At 53.3% G+C, this 15,984-nt stretch overlaps 1 protein-coding gene across 1 annotated transcript in view; it reads right to left on the bottom strand.

The window, feature by feature from the left end:
- MACF1 (microtubule actin crosslinking factor 1) overlaps positions 1-15,984 on the bottom strand; it is a 113,842-nt gene that overhangs the window by 50,663 nt on the left and 47,195 nt on the right. The window contains 16 exon segments of the mRNA XM_054517241.1: positions 910-2,381; positions 2,943-3,438; positions 4,112-4,311; positions 5,112-5,241; positions 5,969-6,210; positions 6,927-6,989; positions 8,247-8,364; positions 9,005-9,161; positions 10,250-10,416; positions 11,310-11,627; positions 12,430-12,638; positions 12,935-13,058; positions 13,512-13,688; positions 13,984-14,499; positions 14,964-15,179; positions 15,702-15,935. Of these exon segments, the coding sequence (XP_054373216.1) occupies positions 910-2,381; positions 2,943-3,438; positions 4,112-4,311; positions 5,112-5,241; positions 5,969-6,210; positions 6,927-6,989; positions 8,247-8,364; positions 9,005-9,161; positions 10,250-10,416; positions 11,310-11,627; positions 12,430-12,638; positions 12,935-13,058; positions 13,512-13,688; positions 13,984-14,499; positions 14,964-15,179; positions 15,702-15,935 (4,839 nt within the window).

The raw sequence follows: 15,984 nt of genomic DNA, 5'->3' as shown, positions 1-15,984 counted from the left end.
TGCTCAAGTGGTGGAACGGGATCAATTAACCATGAGATGAAAAGTAAATGGCTGTAAAACTGCCTCTCCCTCCCACCTCCCCATTAACACCAGGAAACAAGCAGCCAGATGTAAATCAGCCCAATCATCAACTCCTGAGCACATCAGGAATAAAAGTTTCACAGCAAGAGAATTTCTAAGCCGTGTTAATATAATTAATGGAGTGTTACAGCATGACCCAACATCATAATACTGTATAGAAATATATCAAACACACTCCAACTCTTCCCTCTCTCAGTGCTTCCTGCAAGCCTTGATGGCCTCCATCAGCTCCTTGCTGGAAATGTGAACAGCCCCATAAAACTTCACCTTGGTTTTATTTCCTTGTCTCACAGTTTATCTGCAGCTCTTTTTGTACCCAAGGATCCCAAAATGGATGTAATGTGTGACCCAGGTGGAACGAACAACAAACAGAACAGTGGGCCAGGCAGAGCCAGACCTACAGGATGACCTGATGTGGGCTAGACTCTCAAACAGTGCAAATTCACAGCTCAAGTGGACGCAAATCCCTCCCTTCCTCCCCCAAAACCTAAATGCAACCCACCTCTACCAGCCCACGAGCTGCTGGCACGCCAACATCACACATCACCAGGAGAACGGGGATTTTCCTGCCAATCCCACGATCTTTCCACACCTTTTCACCACAGACTATCAAGTCCACCAGCAGGATTTCACACCCTCCAGAGCAAGGACGTTTCAGTGCAAACCCACTCAACAAAATCACAGCAACAAAAACCACGGAGACGCCACGGCTTGAAACCCACCAAAAAAAAAAAACCCAAAAAAACCCACAATGCCAAAAACCACTTAAAAAACCAAAAAAAAAAAAAAAAACAAAAAAAACCCCAACCATCATGGAATCAAACTTACCTTGAAGTCTGCCAGCTGCTGGTTGATGGTTTCCACCTCTGTCCCCACCACCCACTGCAGGGCCTCGTTCTCCTCGGCCGCTGTGGTCATGTGGCTGAGCTCCTTCAGGCGGCTGTAGAAGTCCTCCACGCGGGACAGCGTGGTCTCCACCTGCTCCTGCCGGTTCCTCCCCCTCTCTGTCAGCTTGCTGCACTGCTTGCTCAGCGTCTCCAGCTCCCTCTTCAGCCCCAGCAGGTCGGGGCTGCCCTCGTCCTCCAGCATTTTCTTGCACTCGCTCTCGGAGGATTCGATGTCGCATTTCAGCCGGTGGAGCTTGCCCAGGAAGGCACGGACGTCCTCAGCCTGGGACTGGAGGCTGTCAGAGTCTCTCCCGATGGGGCCCATGCTGTCCAGCTCATCATCCAGATCTGCCAGCTGGGAGAACATCTCCCTGACCCTGCTGTTGAACTGGCTGATCCCTTCCAGCTTGTTCTCCATGAGAGCGCAGCAATCGTTGATTTTCTGCTTCACGGCCTTGAAGTCCTGCTGAGCCACCTCAGCTTGGCTGAGGAGCTGGGAGCAGTCAGATCCATCTGGAGCATCTTCTACCAGGCCTTGAGTGAGGTTTTTCAGATAATCCACTTGTGGCTCCAGCGCCTGCAGCACCTCCTGCTGTGCCCTGAGCTTCTCCAAATTCTTGTTGCTGCAGGCTTGTGGCCCCAGGGCATCGTAGATCTCCAGCTGGTGCTTTGCCCCTTCCAGCTTCTTCTCGATGTTCTTGAAGCTCTCCTGGAACTCCTTGAGCCTCTGGGACATTTCTTCAATGGAGCCAGTCTTGGTTTGCAGCTCTTCTGTGATGGCATCCATCTTCTGGTTGATGGCAGCCTTCTCATCCCGGATGTCATCCTCGTCCGTCTGGGAAGCGTCAGTCAGGATGTCAGCAGCACTGTTGAGCATCTCCAGCAGGGACCGGCGCTTCTCCACGTCACTCAGCATGGCCTTGGACCTCAGAAGAGTGGCCTCCAGCTGCACTGGATCCAGGGTTACCTCCAGCTCTGCCATCCTCGCCTTGCAGTCCTCCACCCAGGGCAGGAGGTCGTCGGCGTGCCGCTGGTACTTCTGAGCTTTCTGCAAGCAGTCCTTGAGCTTGGAGTGCCTGTCAGCAGCCTGCTTGCTGAGCTCCTCCCAGTGTGTTTTCAGGCTCACCAGCTGGTTCTGCAGAGTGGTCTTCTCCTCCCCAGGCTGGACAGACAGCAGCAAAGATTCTCCCTCGGCCACAATCATCTCGTAGGAGCCACTGTGTTGGTTGAGGCTCTTCTGGAACTCTTCTTGCTCCTGGATTTGGCTCTGCAGCCTCTCCAGCTTAGCAGAGATCGGTTGGCTCTGGGCTTGCTGGCACCTTTTGTCATCCAGCCAGGTCCTGAGCTCATCAAACATGTGCTGGAACTGCTGGGAGCTGGCGAGCGCAGTCTGCAGCCGGTTCATCCGGTCGGCTGCAACGGCAACGAGATTAGGAGGCGACAATTAAGCTCAAATCAAATAAGCGAAGTGCAATTATTTAAAATCATCTCAGATGCACCAACTGTGTTTTGATTAACAGGAAGGAGCTTTCCATTGCATCACCAGCCTTTTTTTCCCCTAACTGATTCATAAATTTCTTAAGTAGTAAGAGGCAGCGGTAATGCAGAAGTCTCAGCTCTCTTGACCAGTCTCTAAACGTGAACTCTGAGAAATCAGGATCAGAGGGTGGCCACTGGGGTTTCTTCATGCCCCAATCTGAATTTAGGAACCTAGGTTTTTTTTCCAAGCACATGCTTGGTGAAGTCATGTCAGTAGGGCTAAGCACGTCTGCTCCCTCTCCAGGCTCAGGTATTGCTGCAGTTGGAACTCTCCCATGCTTAGTGCCACATAAAACACCCAAGAAAAACCCTAAAAAGTGATAAATGGTGCTTCCCCTATTATTTTCATAAAGCCAGTGGTGGGAGAGCCCTTTGGCAAAGAACAGGGGTGCAGCTTGACATCCTAACATCTCAAGCAACTCTCCTCTATCTCACCTGCCAGATCTTCCAGCCCTTTGAGGGGAAGTGCCACGGTCTCCAGACGTTTCCTCAACTCATCCTTGAGGTACTGCTCCCCAATCAGGACGGAGAGGTCATCACAGAGGGTCTGAGCCTCTGAGATCTCCTCTTCCAGCTGCTCCAGGTCCGAGCGGATCTCGCTGGTCTCCTCCAGCTGCTGTTTGACAGCATCAGGCTGGGTGCTGATGGCAGACTGGCTGCTCAGGCGCTGCCCAACAGCCTTCACCTTCTCTGAGAGGCCCTGGAGAAGCTCCTGGTACTGGGTGCTCTTTACTATGGCTTGGTCAATCTGGCTGGAGCGGGAGTTGAGGCGCTCGGTGAGCTCGGACCATTTCTGGTTGACCCCTTGGAGCTCATCCTGCACCTGGCTGGTGGATGGGGAAACATCTCCAGGGCCAGTCAGGATGCTCTGAGCTGCCTGGTTGAGCTGCTCGTGCTGCTGTCGGCGAGCTTCGAATTCCTTCAGCATAAACTGCAACAGAAATAACATAAAAATGTTTGCATAAAAGTGACAGCTCCGAGTACACACAGTCAAAACAAACCAGACCTCCAGGGGCTTCATCCAGCCCATGGAATCAGCAGGAACGGGCCCTGGGGTGGGACAGCAGTTGGGCTGGGTAGCCCAGGATTTACTGTGACCTTGGGAGTTAAAAGCTGGGAGGGGTCTGTGACTCCTGGACTTTGCTCTCTCTCTTATTTGTCTTATAATGTAGCATAAACCACTTAGATGAGATGAAAATCTAATTACCTCCACTGGGGCTTTTTTTGCTCCATGATGTGGCTGCTTACAGCCATGTTAGGATTTGGAAGCAGGAGGAATGGAAGGGCCAGGCTGGCAGGCAGAGGGGCAGCATTAGCAAGTCCTGCAGAGTGTCAGCACAGGCCTTGTTTAAAGCAATTTCACTCTCCAAGAGGGGCCAAGTGATTCACTGCTGAGTCAATGCAGCGCAGGAAGGGAGCTCAGCACTGCACCCTTTTCAAGTTACTCACAGCAGTCTGGGGTTTGGAGGACTTGGAAGAGGAGCCATGAGGTCTCTGAGCACTCAGAGTGCTCACAAGACCAGCACAACCTTCCAGGTCCCTCCTGGGCCAGACGCTCTCCTCCATCCTGAGCCCCACCATGATGGCACAAACCGCCCCCTTACCTGCACCTGCTGCTTCTGAGCATTCAGCATGTTGGGGTCGATGGAGAGGGGGCCCAGCACGCTCATCATCAGCTCCTTCTCCATCAGCCAGGGCCTCAGCTGGGCCTCAGTGGCCTGGAACGTGGCCAGCTGGGTCGCCGACTCCTCCAGCTTCTGCTGCCGTGCAGCCGTGGCCTGGCTGGCCCTCTCCCACCTGCAATCTGAAGCATCACCTCTGTTGGCCGTGGTCAAGCTCCTGGCCAGCCCAGCCTTCCATCACCAAGGCAGTTTCCCCCTCCCTGTGGTTTTCCCCATGGGAGATCTCTGTTTTCCAATAAAACTAGAGTGGCTCTATCCACTCTCCATCTAAGGAGCCATAACCCAAATCTAGTGGCTTTCTCCTAGGAGCTCCTGGAAGCTCTAAGGAGAAAACCCTGCAAGCAGGATTTCTGTGCTCTAGTCACTGCTGCCATGACCTTGGGTGAGCCATCTCACATCCTGATAAATGAGGGTGCTCTCATGTGTACCCATCCTCACACAGCACACTCAGAACTCCTGGATGGAGTCAACACATTCCTTATACTTCAAAGGAGGGAATCTCTGGGCTTCTTTGTGAACACACAGCCTTGTTTAGTCAACACTTAATTACCTAGGGTAGCCTCACTAATGACTAGAATTCTATATCAAGCAGTGAAGCTTTTAATCAAAACAATCAACCTGTGCTGCTAACACATTCCACATTCCCCCCCCACCACCTTTTTTTTTTTTTTTTTTTTAAGGAGCAATTTAAGGAGGCAATCCTTTAAAATCCACATCCATCACTGAGATTTCATTAATCACGACAGGGCTCATCTCAGGAACACCTTCCACACCAGACAGCTCAGAGATAGGTTTGCTGTTTACTGAATTTTAATTAGAAGTGACTCTGCTCTAGCGTGACTTTGGGATTGCCCCTCACTCCTGAACCACCTCTAACGTGATGTCTGGAGACAGAAGCCTCATTAATGCTTCAGGCACTTACTCAGGTCTTCCTGCATCTTCTTCCAGTTCGCTGCTTCTGGGGAATCTGGATATTTCTCCAGCAAGCCAGAAAGTGCTTCCTTCACCTTCTGGATCTTCCCAGAATTCTGTTCCAATTCAGCCAGAAATGCCTGGAAAAGAATGATTTGAACTTCCTCAGGTACAGGGCAGAAGAATCAACAAGCAGGAACGAAGCAGCACCTACAAGCTGGAGCTGGATGATTTCTGTTCTTTGCTCTTTAGTTAAATCACTTTTTTAGCACTATTGTGACCTAACTTGGCTGCAAGGGCAGGGAAAGGCTGGGAACTGCTTTCCAGGAGAAGTTGGAGTGACCCAGCAGCAAGGGTTCCAAATCATCTCTTTTTCCCTCAGCCTGACATCAACAGGTCTAAAAGCAAAATGGAACTTTGGGAATCTGCCTGGAATTCACAGAATTCACAGAATCACCAGGCTGGAAAAGACCTTCAAGATCATTGAGTCCAACCCAGTCCTAACACCTCGACTAAACCATGGCACTAAGTGCCACATCCAGGCTTTTTGAAACACATCCAGGGATGGTGATGGTGACTCCACCACCTCCCTGGGCAGCCATTCCAGAACTTTATCACCATTTCTGTAAAAAGCTTTTTCCTAATATCCAACTTACACTTCCCTTGGTGCAGCTTAAGACTGTGTCTGGGAATGCCCTTCTTTAACTCAGGGCAAATTGTGCTCATTTGTGGCTTGTGGCTAATTCTGTGCAATAAAGCCCATCCCTGGGATCCTTTGGGAGATGCACAGCAGAGGGGTGGAACTGGATGATCTTTAAGGTCCATTTTGTGATCCTGTGACCCCAGGAAGTCGGGAAGAGCAATCACCTTGTTGTGCTCAGCCTGGGCTCTCATCGTCTCCGTCTTGGTGGGCGAGGAGGAGGCGTCCAGCTCGGACAGCATCCTTTCCTTGGACTCCAGCCACTTGAGCATGGAGCTGGCCTCCTCCTGCACCTCCTGCATGCTGTCCAGCATGGCTGAGAGCTGCTGCAGGCGCTCCTGCAGGGCTGCACCCAGAGCCTGGTACCGCCGGCTCACGTCCGACACGTCGCACTGGATCTCCGTCAGATCTGCACCCAAAAAACCAGCCCAGGGTCAGCACCACTGCCCCCACCCTCCACCTCAGACTATCAGGTTCTAACCCAGCCCCAGGCAGACACAGATAGCTGAGATGAGGAGTAAAGAGGCCACGCTCTGCCTGCGGAGTGACGTCGCATCATCCTCACCTCTCCTGCCACGGGGGATTTTCCACTTATCCCCCCTATGCCCTTTGACAGTTTACAAACAAAGCTCTCTGTTGGTGAGCTTGATGCAAACTGAGCCCCCTTTTCATAAAGCCACTGCTAATACAAGGTTAAACAATTTGGCAGCAAGATATGAAGCCATTTTTATGCACCTATTATCTCGTTGAACCAGAGAACTAACAGCAGATAACGGGCAATAATTAAAATTGCTCTTCAAACTGGAGGGTTGGATGCTGTTATAATCCCACAGAACCAATAAATTTAATTGCAGGCCGTAAAATGATCTCGCATTTATCAGCTCCTAACACCACCTGAGGAGGTGTCAGGGTGCTGTCACTCCCCAAGGCTGCTCCTCTCCGTCCTTCAGCCCGACCTCCACCCTCCACTGCAGCAGCTGAGAACTCCCAACCCCTTGCCAAGCTCGTTTCCCTTCTGCTGGGATGCTGGCAGTGCCACACTGAGGTTTGCATTCCCAGGGAATGGAAATGCATGGATGAAGAAGGGACAGGGGGATGGCTCCGTGGCGCTGAGAGCCAGCTCACCTTTGCAGGTGTGGTATCCGTTCACGCTGCCTCCTGAGCCTCCTGGAGTGGGCAGAGTGGCACCTGGGCAGAGGGGACAGGGACAAGAGGGACAAGAGGGACAAGAGGGACAAGAGGGAAGTGTTAGGGATGCAGACAGCAAGTGGTGAATGGCTGCTGCATGACAGGGACCACCAAGCACTGACGTGGTGCCTCCACCACCCACCTGCCCAGCACGGGGCATTAATTTGGTTTGGAGCTCCTTTATCTCTACTCCTCCTGCTCCCCTCACTTTCCTGGAGCTGTTCCTGCCTTTCTGGAGCTTCTGGAGCTGGGCAGCTCTCCCAGCATCCCAACATCACCCAGACAGCAGGGATAATGTGGGCTGGGGGACCACAGGCATCTTGCCACTCCTGGGAAGCTGCTACCCTGAGCATGATTTTGTGACTTACACCCAATAAAACTGCTGAATGCCTTCCCTGAGGGATTAATTCCCCCATATCCTCCTTTTTTATGGGATGAAACTATTCAAAGCAGCCCTGTGTTCATGCTGTCTTTGCCCAGAGATGCAGGATGCACCAGTGTCCCCTTCTTTGGACACCGGATCTCACAACCAAAGGCAGATTCACATTTCAGGCAGGTCTTTCTTTTTAACCACATATTTTAAAGCTTTCATGGACATAAGGGGCTGCACCTTTGGGCACCCTCAAGCCTCTCCCCACTTCTCCTGATGGTTTTCCTGAGAACTGCTCATGAACTTAATCCTAACAAACAAATCCAGACCATAAATTGCCATAAATTCTCATCAGTGATGAGAGTCCAGGGACTTGTTCTCACAAACTGGAAGACATCTTTGAGCTGGTTTCCAAATGAACCAGACATAATCTCATTGCTTCACAGACTTGAAGCCAAAAGGGAGACCAGTAAATCACATCTGACTATCACAGCCCCAAATGTCATCCAGATATGAAACTCAAATGCTGGAGGTTGATTAAAACACCCCAGCCCTCAAGAGGCTGAAGAACATCACCAGGAGAGAGCAGGAGCCACTTCCATGAGCTCCCCAGCTCTACCAGAGAGTGATATGTGTCCCCAAAGCAAACACAGGGCAATTCAGAGCTCGTTAGGCTACAGTTAATTAAGCCAAGTTAGGATGATGCATTGAAGCAATGAGTGACAATGACTCAACCACTGGGCTGAGCCTCACAATACTCAGATCACCACAGGCCCTCTGAATTTGGTTATAAGGAGGAAATAACCCCATTTTTTGCTGAAGGCAGGCTCAGAGAAGATGCAGTGCTGACAGCAGGGTTGTCCTCAGGAGCGCTGGCCACAACTCACCTGCCTTGGGAGGGGTGTTGGGGGCTGTGATCTCCACGATCAGGTTCTCCAGGAGGGTCCCTCTGCGGCCAATCTCCTCCACCTGGGGGCCCTTCCCCTTCCACTCCTCCAGGAGATCCTGCTCAAAAGCCAAGTTTGGGATTGGAGGCCACACTTGCCCGGCCACAGCCCTTCCTTCCCTGTCTGTCCCCTCTGTGGTGACACCAGGACACAGCAGGCAGGGAACCAGCTCATGGCTGCACTGGGGGAAGTGGGTGTGACGCATCTATTTCTGCCAGGGGGGGAACCAAACAGCAAAAAAAGCTCTTCCCAACTAATGGGTCTGCTGAAGGAAACCTTCTCCCTCCCACCATTGTGGGGACATCCCTCCTCCCCCTCCCTGCAGAGCCCAGCCTGGCTGAATCCTGGGTGCTGAGGGGTGTGAGGGCTGCGGATGATTCAGCAGAGCTGAGTCAAAGCCCAGCACATCCTGATTTATCACATCCCTCTGCTGGAGCACAGCGGGGGCTCGGGTGACAGGAGGCCACCTTCCACATCCACCATGGGAAACACTCATTAAAAACCAGTGAGTTCAGGTCCTAAATCCCAACCAGAGCAGGCACAGGGAGTGACAGGAAGCCAGGCAGGAATCTCTCACACTGCTCCCTGCTCTGCAAGCCACTGGATGCATGCTGAGACCACCTGCAAGCCTCTGCTTCCTGGGGTTTGTTTCACATTCCAGCATTTCAAGGCCTCCCCAGTGTGATTCCAGCTCCCACCTGGCTCTGCTGCCTGTGCTGCTGCAGCTCCTGGGTGCCCAGGGAGGTCTCAGCAGGTGGAATTTTGCCTTCAGTCTCCCTCAGCCACTTCCTGACGGCGCCAACCAGATTCCGAAACTCATCCAGTTGCTCCTGGCAGGATGAGGCATCCTTTTCTCTGGGAGTGAAAAGGTTTTGGAGAGTCAGAGCTCGTGCTCTGCCTTGTAATTACCCCCTCCCGAATGTGGCACGGTTGTGTCCCTAGGAGCCCTTTTTTAAATTATTATTATTATCAGATGTTGCCAGGGAACAGCACAAAATGGGGTGCACCCAGTGCCAGCCCCTCACTGCTGCTGACCCCCTCAAGTCCTGGCTGGTGGCACTTTTGGGCACTCCACTGGTGGCCAACAGCCATGGGACCACCACTGCCAGCCTGCCCAGGCTCTTTGTCCTGGCAAAAGTGACACTTTTGGGAAGACAGGGCTCATTCATGCCGTGTCCCCCCAGGCACCTGCATCCCTGGGGAGCCCAGGCTGTGCTGCTCCTCCTCCCTGGCCATAGCTCCATCCATCCATCCATCCTGGGGGAACAAGGCAGCCCCTGGATGGGGGTTCTGAGCCCTTCTGGCCCATCCTTGCTGGCCACAGCTGTGAGCACAGCCCTGAATTACTGGGGATTATTGGGAATTTCATCTGCCACCTTCCCTGCATCCCACAGCTCCATCCATCCAGCCCATCCTGGGGGAACAAGGCAGCCCCTGGATGGGGGTCATGAGCCCCTCTGGCTCATCCTTGCTGGCCACAGCTGTGTGCAGCCTGCACAGCCCTGAATTACTGGGGATTATTGGGAATTTCATCTGCTTTTTCCCCACCACCTCCCCTGCATCCTGCAGGGATTTTGGGCATACAGAGAGGGGTGGCTCCCAGGGATGCTGCTGCTCTGACCCTGCTCAAGCTCCCTTTTACCCCCATTTCAGGGCACTCCAGGCTGCTCTGCTGCTCCCCATCCTCCCAGCAGGATGCTCAGGGCTGGAGCTGGGAAATGCAGAGCTCCTGCTCCTGCTGCAGCACCAGGAATTTTTCACAACGCCCCCAGCCAAGGCTTTTTTTAAAGCGTCAGCTGGAGCAGAGCTGCCTCAGGATCCTGGCGTGGGAGGAGGGTGGCAGGAAGAGCTGGCTCATGGCCCCCCCTCCTTGGAAAGGAGATCTCCACAGGGCCTTGCTCGGACCATGAAGCCACCCCCAAGCTCCCCTCCTTGGGGCTCACCTGTCTTTTGCCACCTTCTGCAGCTGCAGGAAATCTTTCTTCAGGCTCTGCAGCTTCTCCTGCTGCTGGAAGGAGCTGGGGGTGAAGCCACAGGAGCTCAGCTCCTCAGCCAGGTGCTCCAGGGTGGCCAGGTCCTCCTGGTGCTGCCTCATCTCCGAGTTCAGCTCCTGCCAAGAGCAAAGGGGTGATGCTGGCCACGTTCCCCAGCAGCAGAGGGGATGGACTGGGCACTCCCACACCCTGCTGAGCTCTGTGGGCAGTGCCACGTGTGGCACCAGTGCCAAATGTTGGGCACAGCTCGCTGCCACCTGCTCCTCCAGCTCAGCAAATACTTGGAGCAGCTGCAGGGGCAAATCCCACTTTCCCCAGTGCTGGTGACTGGGATGGGGGGCCCTAGACCAAGGCAAATCAACCCCTGCCACAGCACAGGTGTCTGGTTTCGTGTCATCTTCCAGCATTTCTGAGTGGATGAAGCACCCCCTGTGCCAGGACACTTGTGGGAAGCCAGAGGGAGGAATCCTGCACAGCCACCATGGCCCACAACACCCCTGGAAATATCCAAGGCAACCCTGAGCAACCTGGTCTAGTGGAAAGTGTTCCTGTCCCCGAGAGGGGGCATGGAATGCGATGATCTTTAGGGTCTTTTTCAACCCAAACCATTCCAGGATTAAAACACTCCAGCCCTCAGGAGGCTGAAGAACATCACCAGCAGAGAGCAGGAACCACTTCCATGAGCTCCCAAGCTCTACCAGAGAGTGATGGCTCTGAAACCTCCAGGCTCTCTGGCTCTGAAACCTCCAGGGTCTCTGGCTCTGAAACCTCCAGGGCCTCTGTCACATCCTGCACTGCCCTCACAGGGATATTTTGCTGTATTAACCCCATGGAGGTCTTTAATTGATAAAATCCTGCTACATTTGGACTGGATCCTAAAAGACCCCATCGGAAAACCAGCCTGGGAAACAGCACCCCCCTTTTCCCACAGCTGGGAAGGGCTGGATCCCGCCAGCCTGGACCTTCCTCAGAGCCCTGGCGCAGGTGGAGCTCCTCCCCAGGGCCTCACCTGGATGTGCTGGGAGAAGTGAGCGATGTCGTGGTCCGGCTGATTCCCGGACGCCAACAGCCGCGTCCTGCTCTCCGTGAACTGCTGCAGCTTCTCCCACAGCTGCTCATACTGCTCCACCTTGGGCAGGAGGCCCTTGAGGGCGTCCTCCCGCTGCTGCTGCTGCTGGCACAGCCTCCCAAAGTGTTCTGTCACCTGGGCCAGCTTGTCCTGCAGCGTGGAGGCCGCGGGGCTGTCGGCGGCCTCGGTGAAGCGCGTCACCATCTCCCTGGTGGCTTCCAGGCAGCTCCTCTGCCTGGCAATGTCCTGCTTCAGCTTCTGTGGGGAGCACACGAGGAGAGAGAGGGATTTTTAAGGAAGGTTCCACAGCAGAAGTAACTGGGCTGCCCTCGGGAGAAGCAGCAGGTGCTTTGACACAACCAGAGTTGGGAAAAAATAGTTTTGTATCCCTGTTTTCCTTTCCTTTCTGACACGCCCAACATGCTCTGCTTTTCCCCGTGTCTGAAGTCTTGTTAGCAAAGAAAAAAGGAGATTTTCAACAAGTCTGTGACCTTGGACAGTTTGCCCAGAGATGCTGGAGCTGCCCCCATCCTTGGAAATGCCTAAGGCCAGATTGTACAGGGCCCTGAGCAAGCTGGTCCAGTGCAAGGTGTCCCTGCCCATGGCAGGGCGTTGGAATTAGATGGAGTTTACGGTTCCTTCCCACCCAAACCATCCAGTGATTCTATATAAATAAAATAAAATAAAATAAACTAAAATAAAATAAAATAAAATAAATATAAAATATATAAAATAAAAAAATAAAAAATAAAAAATAATAAAAATAATAATAAAATAAAAATAAAATTTAAAAAATAAAATAAGATAAAATAAAAATAAAATAAAAATAAAATAGAAATAAAAATAAGATAAAATAAAGAAAAATAAAATAAAGAAAAACAAAGAAAAATAAAATAAAATAAAATAAAATAAAATAAAATAAAATAAAATAAAATAAAATAGTTCTACTCATATTCCTTTTTAGGGTTTTTTTGGTGCTTTCAGCACTCAGCAGTTACCCCTGCATGGTGCAGGTGCTGCTCTGGGGTGTTTGGTGTGAGGGAGCCAGGCCAAGCCTTACCACACTCGTGGCAAGCGAGTCCTGGATGGAGGCAGAGGTGAGCACAGCTGGCTGGTCCTTCTCCAGGCTCTTCTCAATCTCAGCCACGGACTGGAGGAGGCTCTCCAGGCTCTCCTGGACGCTCTGGGACTGGGCAATGGATTTCTGCAGCAGGTCTGAGCGCTCGGACATCTGCTGGGAGAGGCTCTGGAAGCGGCTCACGATGGCATCTGCAGGGTTCAGCACAGAGGAAACCCAGTGGCACAGAGCTCCAAGTGCTCAGAGAGCAGCCAGGGTCACCTTTGGCTCCCCCAAAACTCTCAGTGATGACAAATCCCTGTCCCCAAACTCAGCAGTGGGAAGGGGGACGCAACACAAGCGGCCACATCCCTCTCCACATGCAAACCCTGAGGATACACTGCCATGTGATTACCCCCAAATTCCCCCAAAAAAGTGATTTCTTTTTGCCCCCTCTGGCTCGTTCCCACTCTCCCCAGCCCTCCCTGCCAGCTGCTTTGCTCTGTACCTGTTGTTTCCTGGATGTGGCCGTGGTCTGGGGCTGGCTCCCCTTGGATGTCCAGCAGGGTCCGAGCTGCTTTCTGGAGCTTCTCCACTGGCACCTGGTGCTCAGCCAGGTCTCCTTGCAGTTGCTGTTTTCACACAAGACAAGCCAAAATCAGAGATGGGTCCCAGGTGGGATTGCCACACTCGTGGAGCTCAGGGCTCCTTTTACACCCTCTGAGGGATCCTCTGCAGTTCATCACTGAATCGTTAAGAAATTATGGAAAAATCTACCTTGACACTGCAGGCAGAGCTGGATCAGGGGGTTTGGGCTGTCCCAGTGCTCTGGCACCCTCATGGGGGAGGAATGTCCCTCTCTATGTCCCTCTGGGGTGTCTGTGACTGCAGCCCCTAAGCACCTCTCCCAGAAATCTGACCCCACCTGAACTGCAGCACAGAACCTGCTACACCTGCAGGCGCATCTTTGCCCTCAACCAGCAAAAAAAACCACCAAGGGGTGAAGTCTCCCTGCTGCTGACTGCTCAGAGCAGCCAAATTCCCATCCAGGCTCCAGCATTTCCCAGGAGATCCCCCAAGAGTACCTTGGTGCTGGCGAGCTGCTTCTGCAGCACGGCCACATCAGAGGAAACTGTCTCTGAGAGCAGCTTCCCCAGGGCAGCTTCACTCTCCTGCAGCCACGTCCTGAGAGACTCTGCCACCTCCTGGAACTGCTGGTAGTGATCCAGCAAGGTGTTCAGGTGGGAGCCCAGCTTGGAGCACTGCAAAGGAGCAACGAGAGGTGACAGGGATGCACATAAATGCTGAGCAGTCCCTGGGAAAAGGAACAGGAATCAGCAAGAAAGAAAAAGCAATTAAAAAAAAAAAAATCAATCTGGCCACAGGTTAAATGAATTACCAGGGGTAGCATGCAGACCCACAGCAAGACAAGGGTATTGCCCAAGCCCTGATGAAGACAATCCTTGTCCTACAGTCTATAAATGTCCTGGCAGCTGGGACAAATATCCCTCCCTGCCCAGGAGGCAAAGAGCCCCCAGCTGACAGCCCTTCCCATACCTTGGAGTGCAGCGTGGTGTATCTCTGCGTGGCATCCTCCAGCTTGCTCTTGACCACACTCCTGGACATCACCAGCTGGGATTCAGCATCCCCAGCATCCCCATCCAGAAACTTCTCCCCCGACATGGTGACAAAGCGCAGGTCACCCTTGTGGGAGATGACATCCTCTGCAAAGCTCCCCTGGCGCCGCAGCAGCTGCCTCAGGGAGTCAGGGTCACTGTCCCCCTTGTACATCCCCTGCAGGTCCTGCTCTGCCTGCTCCAGCCAGGCCTGGAACTCCCCGTGGTCCTGCAGGAACTTCTGGAGCTCCTCCCTGAGGAGCTGCACCCGTTTCAGCCGTGTCTCAGCGCGTGCCAGCGACGCCGGGTACCGCTCCCGCAGCTGTGCCAGCTGTGCCTGCAGCCTCTCCTGCTCCTCCCCTGCCAGGCTGGGCCCCTGCTTGTCCAGGAAAGCCTGTGCTGCCTGCGTGGCCAGGATGATGTCCTGCTGCTGGGACAGCAGCTCCCGGTGCTGCGCCTGGAAGATGCAGGGATAAAGGTGAAGCTCGGCGCTCAGGGGCTCTGCTCGCCTCTGCAGTTGTGGCTGGGCCAGCTCTGGAAGGGTTTAAGGAAAGAGTGGAGCAGCCTGGTCTAGTGGAAGGTGGGAGTGGAACAGGATGATCTTCAAGGTCCTTTCCAAGCCAATTATTTTCGTGATTCTGTGACAAAGCATCAGCAGGGTTGGGAAAACTGGGAATGTCCCAGGTTGGGCTACAGGAGTACAGAGTGAGCCCTTCTGTGGCCATCACGGGCACCTGCTGGACCCTGATTCCACCTTGTGGGTGGGCACACACCCACCACACATCCTGCATCTCCTGTAGGAAGCTGGGCAGGGCCTTTCTGAGCTTCCCACATGGAGAATCCCATGCTTCAGACCCAGCTAACAGCAGGGACAGGGCGTGGGGCAGGAGGCTTTGGGGGGGACAAGGTGTCAGTGCTGACCTTCAGCCTCTCGTAGTGCTCATCCAGGCTCTCAGCAGCACTGTCTGCTCCCACAGTGTGGCCATCAGGGACATCCCCAGTGCTTTTCCCTGTGCCTGGACTGACAGGGTGTGGTCTGTACTCTGGGAGCTCTCCCTTCTGCTCCAGCGATGCCACCCAGCTCAGAAGGGAATCGATCTTATTGCTGTTCTCCTCCAGCTCTTTGGCAGCTTTCACCTGAAAGCACAAGGGCTCCAGATAAGAATGACCCAGTTCTTGCAGGTTCAGCAAACTGCTGCATGGGGGAGGGAGACAAATCAGCAGAAGGAGAAAAAAAAAAACAAAAAACCCGAGGAGTTTCCCAGCCTCAGCAAATGCCTGAGACACCTCCAGACCCTTTGTGGCTCTCTGGAAGGTGCAGAAAAGCTGTGAAAAATCTCAGCCTCGCTGCTACATTGAATTTCTCATCCTCATACGACCCAAAGGGGCTGGGATGTGATTGACAATCCTCATCCATTAGGGGTCACCCCAAAGGCAGAGTAAGGGACCTTTTCCTCCCCCATTCCCTCCACAACCAGCTCATCCCTGGCTGCAACTCCCAAAACATTTAAAGACAGAAATATCTGGGGGAAACCTCACCTGGGGAACACCCAGCAAGGAACCACAAATTGCTCTGTGCTGCATCACCCAGATGGGCTCCCAGGACCTCACAGCCCCCTCGAGCAAAGCCTGGAGGCTCTGCAGCTCCTGGCACGTTACCTTCTCAGTCTCCTGCTGCACTGCAGCACTCACAGCACTCTCCAGCTCCTTCTGGGCCACCTCTGTCCTCTCCTGCAGGGACTGGTACTGCTCCTTGGCACGCTGCAGGTCCTGCTGCAGTGCTGCCAGCTCCCCAGGCTCCAGCTTGGCCTTGTTCTCCTCCAAAAACTGCTCCGTGCTCTTCAGGACACCGGCAAAGGAGGCGGCTCTGCTGTGCATGCTCCTCTGCAGCTCCTGCGTGGGTGAATTCATGAGGCCCTGGGCACTCCCGAGGTGAAACCTC

Source organism: Molothrus ater, chromosome 24 (assembly GCF_012460135.2).
Source record: "Molothrus ater isolate BHLD 08-10-18 breed brown headed cowbird chromosome 24, BPBGC_Mater_1.1, whole genome shotgun sequence".
NCBI classification, from domain to species: Eukaryota; Metazoa; Chordata; class Aves; order Passeriformes; family Icteridae; genus Molothrus; species Molothrus ater.
Note: the sequence above shows the minus strand (reverse complement) of the source record. Positions and strands in the feature narration are given on the sequence as shown.